Here is a 9613-nt window from a genome sequence, read left to right as displayed (position 1 = left end):
AGTTCATTCCCTACAACATTCCTCCGGGAATGGTCCCCTCTTCCTGCTCCACAGTCATTCCCTCCCTCCCCCTTGCCTCCTCTGCATGACTGCTCTCTCCCTCCATACAGAGTGGATGAGAGCTATCGGGAGAGTCCAGAATCCGAAAAAGCAGGACTTGAGAAATGTGAGTAAGGCTGATGGGGATCAAGGAGGGAGGGAGAAATCAGAGAGGAGAACCCTGGGCACGGGAGGCAGCCTGCTCCCAAATTTATTCGGGGAGACAGAAACAGCCTTCCCCTCCCCATATCCCTTGTCTATTCCAGTGTGTACACGCGTGCACACGCATGCACACACGCAAAAACATAATCCCCATCCCTCCTCCTAGGACTAAAGGAGACCTCAGACATATGAGGTTTTGGACACATCCCCTTCTTCCTCCCAGCTCATAACAGGGGAGCAGCAAGATGGGGGGCTGTCCTCCGTGCATCACTCCATACTTCATAGGCGATTTCTCCCAGAGGCCTTTGCTAAGTCTTTGGGAACCCTTTCAGAGAACCATGACTGAAAACCCTCACCCTCAATTAACTGGTCCCAAGCCAACCTTATTCCGGGAAGGGGAGGGGAATGATGGGACAGGGCAGGGGAGGAGGATGGGGAGAAAGGTGAAGGCAGTGTGATGACCTCTGGACTGGACACTGCCCTGGGGAGGAACACCCAACACAGCAGCTGCAGAGACAGGCCTCCCCACTCTACGCACCCCCATCTAGAACATCTGTGAGGTCTAGAATGGACAGAGAGGAAAATGCCCAGCGGTGTGACCATCCCATCCCCCGCCCCAGCCACTGTCCAAACAGCCCCCCAGATCCCTCTTTCTTTTTGGCAGGTGGCCTTTATACATCCTGGTGCCAGTCCTGTTCTGCAGGGTGGGAGGCTCCATTCGCATCCCACAGGAGCTCTTTGGGGAGGTGACTTCCCCTCTGTACCCCAAGCCTTACCCCAACAACTTTGAGACAACCACTGTGATCACAGTCCCCACGGGATACAGGGTGAAGCTCGTCTTCTGGCATTTTGACCTGGAGCCTTCTGAAGGCTGTTTCTATGACTATGTCAAGGTAGGAGGTCAGGTCGGGAGGGGAAGGGAGAGCTAGGTATCTCTGGAATCTGAAGACTTGTGCTCTAATCACCCTGGATAGCACTTTCCATCCATGGACACAGCCCCAACCCTGTAAGAGCTGATGGCTGAGTGGAATTCTGGGAGTCAGGTGATACCATGGATGGTGTCCACTGGTTTTAGAGGCCCTCACTGAGCTCTGGGAGAGAAACACAGAAGAGGGAAGGTACAGTCCCACTCTCAGGAAATGTACTGTCCACAGGAGTCAGAAAAGCCTTTCCCATCTGTTTCCTTGCTGGGAGTCTTTAAGAAACCATTTCCCTGTTTCCATTGAAAATATCACCATGATTGCCTGCCTCATCAAAAACACAGCAACATGGGGAAGAGAAATGTGTGTAGTGGTAGCTCAGGCATAGCCTTCAGCAGGGACAATGGGCTCAGTCCCTTCAGCTCTATAAAAACCAAGGGTACTATCCCAGTCCCATTTTTCTACATCCAATAAAAATTAGATTCTAGATTCAGGATTCAAGTAGAGCCTACACATGTCTAATAAATACTTTTCCTAGGAGACCTCCTGGAGGTTGTGAGAGGATAACATGAAAATGATACACCTCTAGCCCAGAGGACTTGAGAAGTTTGCAGTGTTGGGAGGAAGGGTCTTGGTGGCAAGGATAGTGAGGAATGGGATGGAGGGAAAGAACATCTTCTGCTTGGCAATGCTTGCTGATGCTAAGGCTGGTGCCAGGCCCCAGAGGCTCACATTCAGCTGTACATATCAGGAGGCATGGCTGAATGTGAATAGTTTGAATAAGGTGAGGTGGAATAAGAAGATAGAAATTAAAGCAGACCAGTCCATGCTCTAGGAATGAAGGAATGATAAAGCCTGGGTAGAGACAACCAGGATTCCAATGGAAGACAGGTATGGGAGGGAGTGGGAATGAAGAAAGCTCTGAAACATGCTGGGGGAACATAAATAGGGAAGGGGCGATATAGCAGGCACAAGAGAATGTGCAAAGAGTTAGCCAATGAGAGACTCAGGTGGGCAGGTGAAAGTCACCCGGAGAAGTTTGCAACAGCCAGAGCCCAGCAGGTAGAGTCCAGGCAGAGGCCATTCCAGCAATGGGGCATGATTCACTCGGGACAAGAGAAAGAGGACAGTCACTGACCTGCTACATGGGATGTGTCTCAACAGCCCTTCTTCCTAGCCCTTCTCCTTCTTCCACCAGATTTCTGCTGATAAGAAAACCCTGGGGAGGTTCTGTGGGCAACTGGGTTCTCCACTGGGCAACCCCCCAGGAAAGAAGGAATTTATGTCCCAAGGGAACAAGATGCTGCTGACCTTCCACACGGACTTCTCCAATGAGGAAAATGGCACCGTCATGTTCTACAAGGGCTTCCTGGCCTACTACCAAGCTGTGGGTGAGTGGTCCCCGGGTGCCCTTTTTACGGGCCTTAGTCATACAGAATGGGGACCAGAGGAAGGGAATCTTGAATCCAAAGAAGCAGGAAACCTGGCCTTCCTTGTTTTTTCCCTCAAGAGAGCTTTTTCCAGAAAAGGCCTATCAACCTGGGCCCTGTCCCCATTGGGCAGTACCCAGAAAGCATTAGAGAAGCCTGCAGGTCCAGGTGGCCAGGAGCTGACTTGGTCTTTAGGCCTCTGACGAGTGACCTCTCTGAGACCAGCACTACTGCAGAAGTCGGTAAGAATTTAATCTTTCCTTCCGGAATCTCTTCCAGACCTCGATGAATGTGCTTCCCAGCTTAACTCAGTTGAGGAGAATATCCAGCCCAAGTGCCAACACCTGTGTCACAACTATGTTGGCGGCTACTTCTGTTCCTGCCGTACAGGCTATGAGCTTCAGAAGAATGGGCATTCTTGCCAGGGTGAGGACGGGTGGTGTGGGAGGGAGGCAGAGGCTAAGCAAAGGCTTGCTGGGCCAGCCAGAGAGACTCCTGGTGTCCTCCTCTTTGCTCTGCTCTCACAGTCAAGTGCAGCAATGAGCTGTACACAGAGCCATCGGGCTACGTGTCCAGCCTGGAGTACCCCCAGCCCTACCCGCCTGACCTGCGCTGCAACTACAGCATCAGGGTGGAGCGGGGCCATACCATCCACCTCAAGTTTCTGGAGCCTTTCGAAATCGATGACCACCAGCAAGTACACTGCCCCTATGACCAGCTACAGGTACAGCCATCCCACCCCCAGAGAGACCCTTCCCTCTCCTTCCCATCCCCACTTGGCTCTTCTCATCCCTACTGCCTGCTGGCTCGTCTGGCCAATTGGGACAAGAATGACCAACATCACACATGGGCTGGGCAAGCTCCCACACAACAGGAAGTGGGTCCTGTGGACCCCTTTTCCCTTTCAGCTGAAAACATACACAAAGCAGGATTCCCATCACAACCACCTCGGCCCTGTGGGAAAATATCTGCAATGGAGAGATGACCCTCACTCCTCCTTCACCAGATCTATGCTAGTGGGAGGAACATTGGTGAATTCTGTGGGAAGCAAAGTCCTGCTGCCCTTGATACCATCAGCAATGCCGTGGATCTGCTGTTCTTCACAGACGACTCAGGGGACAGCCGGGGCTGGAAGCTACACTACACCACTGAAAGTAAGGTTACCTGAGGGCCTCCCTCACTGGCCAGCAATGGGGCAGGATCAGGTGGGGAGAAAGAAGGCAAGTGGCTCTGAAACAAATGTACCCTCCGGTCTCCCCCACAGTCATCAAGTGCCCCCAGCCCAAGACTCTAGATGAGTTCACCATCATCCAGGACCTGCAGCCTCAGTACCAGTTCCGTGACTACTTTATTGTCACCTGCAAACAAGGCTACCAGCTCGTGGAGGTAAGAGCCCAGGGCTGAGGGAGAGAGCTGGCCCAGCATTCCAGGAGTAATTCAGATGGATTGGCCCACAGCAGATTTAGGTTCAGCCCCAGGTGAAATCATAGATGTTAGAGTTGGAAGGGTCACCTGGTCTACCAACTCTCAAACTTGACTGCACATTGGAAACTCTTAGAGTCTAAAAAATACTGATATCTGGGTCCCCTGCTAGAGACTGATTCCACTAGTATGGAGTGCAACCTGGGCATCAGGACTGTTTAAAGCAACCCAGGTGATTCTAATTATAGCCAATTTCAAGAACTAATGACCCAATCCAACAACTCATTGTGGAATTAGGAGCTGAAAAGGCAGGGGCAGAAGTGGAGCGCCAGGAGTGATTCACTTGATATCACAGTGATTTTGTACAGCAGGAAACAGCACCAAATCTCCTGCCTCTTGTTTTGGGGCTCTTTTATGTACGTTGGTGGTCTGACCATGGACCCACCATCCTGTTCATTGCAGACTCAGGAAAGAATGTGGTTTTATTCATTGGTCCATTTCACAAAAGCTGGTAAATTTAAATGCTATTTTGAAAAAACATACAATTGGAATTACCCCTGGCCAGGGACACATGACTGGACAGCCTATCTTTGTTAAATAGATCCACTTGGAAGACCTAATCAGAATGAGAGAAGAGACCTTTGGAACGTCCTTAAGTAGTAGTCAATTCATTTAACAAACGTTTTCAGTGTTTACTCTCAGGCAGTATTTTAGATGCAGGAGGTACAGTATAAAGAAACGCACATCACACAGCCTTCATGGAATTTATTTACATTTGATGGTTGAGAACTGGGTGTCCTGGGCTCAGAAGACTGCAGACTCACATACTCTTTGCTTGTGTTACAACCCTCCCTTTCTGGCCACCCCGACCCTTACCTTGGTACTTGTCATTCACATCATAGAATTTAAAGCAAGTCACACAGTTTATCTCACATTATTTATATTTCGCTCAGACATCCTAATTCTCACACACATTCTTTTGCAATCTTTTCCAGGGCTAACTCTTTGGGGTGATTATTGATCTTAATAAAACTCATTCATATTGTCCAATGACTTTTCATTTCATAGGGTGCCATTTTCTTGCCTTGTCCCCACTATCTCCTCGGTTGCAGCAGCACTTCACACATCAGCATCTCAAGCACCCTAGAGAGTAGCTGGCCTGCACCAGTATTTTAGGAAAGACCCTTTCCCTTAAGAAAACTGCAAATTAGGAGAGATGAAGTGATGCAGGCATAGACTGGCAGGGCATTCCACAGGGAGAGCAACATGGCTCTACTTCAGGGAAGAGTCTTTTGTTTCAATGTAGAGAAAACACATGAACAGACTTGTTATTTTTTCAGTTTAAAATTGTGGGGTTCAACTGGACCTCAGTGGAAATAGACAAGAGTCTACCTAGAGAGAGGCTTCTTGGGTCTGACAGTTTTAGCCCTTTCTCTGACTTTCTGCTGTATGACTCAGTGCTCCCATGTGTAACTCTGGTCTGAGAGGACTGTCTAGGGAGAAGGACGAAAGAGTCACGTCCACAGGGGTGCTGAGGTCTGAGAGCTTGAGAGCTGTCTTTGCACTTCCTACTGTGTGGGAAAGGGCAGGAAGCGAGCTGTAATTCCTCCTTGTACTAATGGCACGTCTATCTCTGCTCAAACAGGGGAACCAGGTACTGCTCTCCTTCACAGCTGTCTGCCAGGATGATGGCACATGGCATCGTGCCATGCCCAGGTGCAAGAGTAAGTCACAACTCAGGATGTGTCTGCCCCTGAGGACTTTCCACCCCCTAGTCTTGGGGACCTAGGCTGAGAAGGGAAGAGTGGGTCTGTATTAAGCCTTTCTCCAAAAGATCCTTAACTTGTTCTTTGAAACCTACGGCCCATCTCAGGAGGCAGCCCTCATCTCATCTGGATTGATGGTCTCTACCAAGAACTGAATTTCACTCTATCCATTTCCCATCCATCGCAAGTGCCCCTCACTGACCATATTTCCCTGAGGTTCTCAGCCTGTTCTGTGAATTCATATTCCTCCCACTGAAATTCCAGTACAGTCATTGTCAGCTCTCATACGGCCTTCTGTTCTCTCCCAGTCAAGGACTGTGGGCAGCCTCGAAGCCTGCCTAATGGGGCCTTCAATTATACCACCACAAAGGGGGTGAACACCTACCAGGCTCGCATCCAGTACTACTGCCGGGAACCGTATTACAAGATGAAGACCAGAGATGGTAGCAGCGAGTCTGAGAGAGGTAGGGACCCATGCAAATGGCAGTTTTCTCCCTTCCATCTGCTCGAGACATCTGAGATTTCTTCTGATAGAATCCCTAAGGACTGTATATCAAGGTCTGCCCAAGACACTGGCTTCAGGAGCCTATAGTACAGTGCCAAGAGGCATTAAATAAGGTTGAAGAAGGAGGCACCTGAGTGATACAAAGAAAGACTTGAATCTCATAGAGTCAGCTCCCTCTTACCACCACCACCACCATCACCATCGCCACCACCGCCACCACCACCATTGGCACCCCCACCACCATCACCATTATCACAACCATCACCACCACCACCCCCACTTCCAACATCACCACCACCACCACAAGCACCATCACCATCACCACCACTACCAATAACAAAAAGTCATTATCACTACCAACAACACCAACACCAGCACAATTACCATCATTACGACCATCACCAACACGCCCACAACCATCATCACCACTACAGCTATATCAGTGGGACTTCCCCCCACATTCTCCCTACGTACCTCTTCAGGCTGCTATGTTGTAGTTTTTTGCATTTAGTTTTACTACATGACTCCCAAATGCATCTATGGGTATCTTTAAGACTTTTTTAAAATACAATAAATCACATGCTTTCTAGGTTTAAAACATGCAAGAAAAAATATCTTATTATAGGTTGTGTATATATTATAGGTATTATTTAAGAGCTGGGCTTTGAAGTCAGGCAAACCTCACTTTGCATCTTAGTTCTAGAACTTAGAAGTTATATGACCTTGTGTAAATTATTTAAGCTCAGTTTCCTTGCCTACAAAATTGGGGTAATAATGCATACCTGCAAGTGTCACCGTGACACTTAAATGAGATAATGCAAATAACGTGCTTAGCAACAGCATGGCATATGTCAGCACAATTGTCAGAAAATGTAGTTACCATTTTTATCTACAATCCCACTACCAAGATACAGTCATGCATAAGATTTTAATATGTTCGTTCTAGGTTTTTGTGTCTATTTTCACAAATAGGGATCACATCAAACATATATAGCTAGTATTCTGATATTTTCACATAACATTAAAACAAAAAAATTTGAATGGAGCCTCTTAACACTTTTGATACTCCATCCTGAAATAGTTGAACCTTTCATTTGATCCTTGTCCATGCTGGTTCCAATTCTCCCCAGCCCTGTCCAACATACACAGTGATCATTGACCTCTGCAACCTGGTTTTCCTGCCATCCACCTCCCAATCTGATCATAGCCCCCTTTTCTTCAGGAATGTATACATGCACAGCACAGGGCATTTGGAAGAATGAACAGGAAGGAGAGAAGATTCCTCGGTGTTTGCCAGGTGAGTAGAAACCCTTTGGGTCCATCCTCAGTGACTTTCCACTTTGCAGGGCCTCAGAAAAAGCTTTCACAGAGAATGGAGACCAAGTGAGTGGAGAGACACTCCAGCTTGAAGTCAAAAATAGACACAAGGAGTAAGGGAAAAGGAGGGGAGATGTTCCAGGAGAAAGGAAGAGAAAGACCAAGAGAACTGGGTGTAGTCCTGACATTCCAGCATTTTCACTGAGCAGATGAGAAATTAGGGAATAAAAACAGCAAGAAAAACTCCAGGAAGAAATAAACAAGAACAAAGGAGAAGAAGCTGAAAAGAGGCCAGAGATGAGCTTATGGAATGGGAGGAGAAAGAGCCAGTAAGAGGGGATGAAAGAGGAACTAACTGACTAAAGGAGAGAAAAGGGGGTGACTAGAGCTGACTTGTCCTTGCTTTCGCTGTCTCTCTTCTCCAGTGTGTGGGAAACCGGTCCACCCTGTGGAAGAGAAGCAGCGCATCATTGGAGGGCAACAAGCAAAGATGGGCAATTTCCCCTGGCAGGCATTCACCAACATCCATGGGCGAGGGGGCGGAGCCTTGCTGGGCGATCGCTGGATCCTCACAGCTGCCCACACCCTTTACCCCAAAGAACACAACACCCAAACCAATGCCTCGGTGGATGTTTTCCTAGGCCACATAAGTGTGGAAGAGATCACAAAACTAGGAAACCACCCTGTCCGCCGTGTCAGCATCCACCCAGACTACCGCCAGGATGAGTCCCACAATTTTGAGGGGGACATCGCCCTTCTGGAACTGGAAAATAGTGTCACCCTAAGCCCCAACCTCCTCCCTATCTGCCTCCCTGACAACGAGACCTTCTATGACAGGGGTCTCATGGGCTATGTCAGTGGTTTTGGGATAATGGAGGAGAGGATTGCAAACGACCTCAGGTTTGTCCGTCTGCCGGTAGCTAGGCGAGAGGCATGTGAGAGGTGGCTCCGGGGTAAAAATAGGAACGACGTGTTTTCTCAAAGCATGTTCTGTGCTGGGGACCCGACTCTAAAGCAGGATGCGTGTCAGGGGGATAGTGGAGGGGTCTTTGCAGTGAGGGATAGGAACAATGACCGCTGGGTGGCCACGGGCATTGTATCCTGGGGCATCGGGTGTAGCAAGGGGTACGGTTTCTACACCAAATTACTCAACTACGTGGACTGGATCAAGAAAGAGATGGAGGAGGAGGGCTGAGCCCAGAATTTACTTGGTCAGAATCCAGAGAGCAGTGTATATATAAAAAAATTATCTGACATTGTTTATAACCACTAAGAATCCATATTAAAATCACTGATGCAGAAAGACACTGTGTGAAATAAATTCTCTTTTCTACAATCCCATCCATATTCTTCACCTGAAACAACCCAAAGGTCACCTTTCTTTCCTCCAAGGATTGCAGAAGATGTATTCTACAATCTCTAGTTATCACTGTCCTATTCTATTTTTATACCATTGGGTAATTGAATAAAACTCTTTCCAAATAAAATTTTATGAGAAATTCCAGTGTGTAAAATGAGTTAAAAGCAGCATTTGATTAGTATAAAAATATTTGGGGGGGGGAAATATATATATATTTAATGAGGCCATATTTAAAATATCTACTTAAGAGGGCAATGAGCACAATTAAATTTATGCAAAAAATACACATTTACAATTAGGGTTGTAGATTATTTATTTCTGTATTTTGTTTTGGTCATACAATATGAAGAAAATCCTGATTTTCTCATATACATAGTTGCAAATATAACAGATTTTTTAATAGCTCCAATTTCAAAATATTCCTCAAGATAGGAATGGTGTGAAATTTTTGTTTCCAAAGTGAATCATTAACAATATTTCTAAATAACTTATATTCCTTAAGATACATGTAAAGTTCAGAGAAAGACCCAAAACTTGGGATAAGCATAGTAAGTATTTATAGTAGAACATTATCATGATGTTATTGCACAACTGATTCTTCTTGACTTGTTTGAATAACTTTATGTAAGCCAACACACGCAGGCCTGAATTTAAGAAGACCAGTGTAGCATTAAAACTTTACCAAGTAAAGA

The 9613-nt window shown here is 47.1% G+C and overlaps 1 protein-coding gene across 2 annotated transcripts; it reads left to right on the top strand.

Annotated features, from left to right (window-relative positions):
- C1R (complement C1r) lies at positions 1-8868 on the top strand. Of its 2 annotated transcripts, none has more exons than XM_033118285.1 (11): positions 1-166; positions 866-1094; positions 2320-2512; positions 2831-2977; positions 3079-3275; positions 3558-3705; positions 3816-3937; positions 5619-5697; positions 6048-6203; positions 7467-7541; positions 7987-8756. In XM_033118285.1, coding segments are annotated over exons 1-11 (2118 nt in total). In that variant the 5' UTR covers positions 1-164. The 2 variants fall into 2 exon arrangements, with proteins under 2 accessions (XP_032974176.1, XP_032974175.1); XM_033118284.1 differs by lacking the exon at positions 1-166 and adding an exon at positions 754-794 and having other exon boundaries at positions 845-1094; positions 7987-8868.
- Positions 8869-9613: the final 745 nt, after the last annotated feature.

Source organism: Rhinolophus ferrumequinum, chromosome 10 (assembly GCF_004115265.2).
Source record: "Rhinolophus ferrumequinum isolate MPI-CBG mRhiFer1 chromosome 10, mRhiFer1_v1.p, whole genome shotgun sequence".
In the NCBI taxonomy this organism is placed as follows: Eukaryota; Metazoa; Chordata; class Mammalia; order Chiroptera; family Rhinolophidae; genus Rhinolophus; species Rhinolophus ferrumequinum.
The sequence above is the reverse complement of the archived record's forward strand: the minus strand, read 5'-3'. Positions and strand labels throughout refer to the sequence as shown.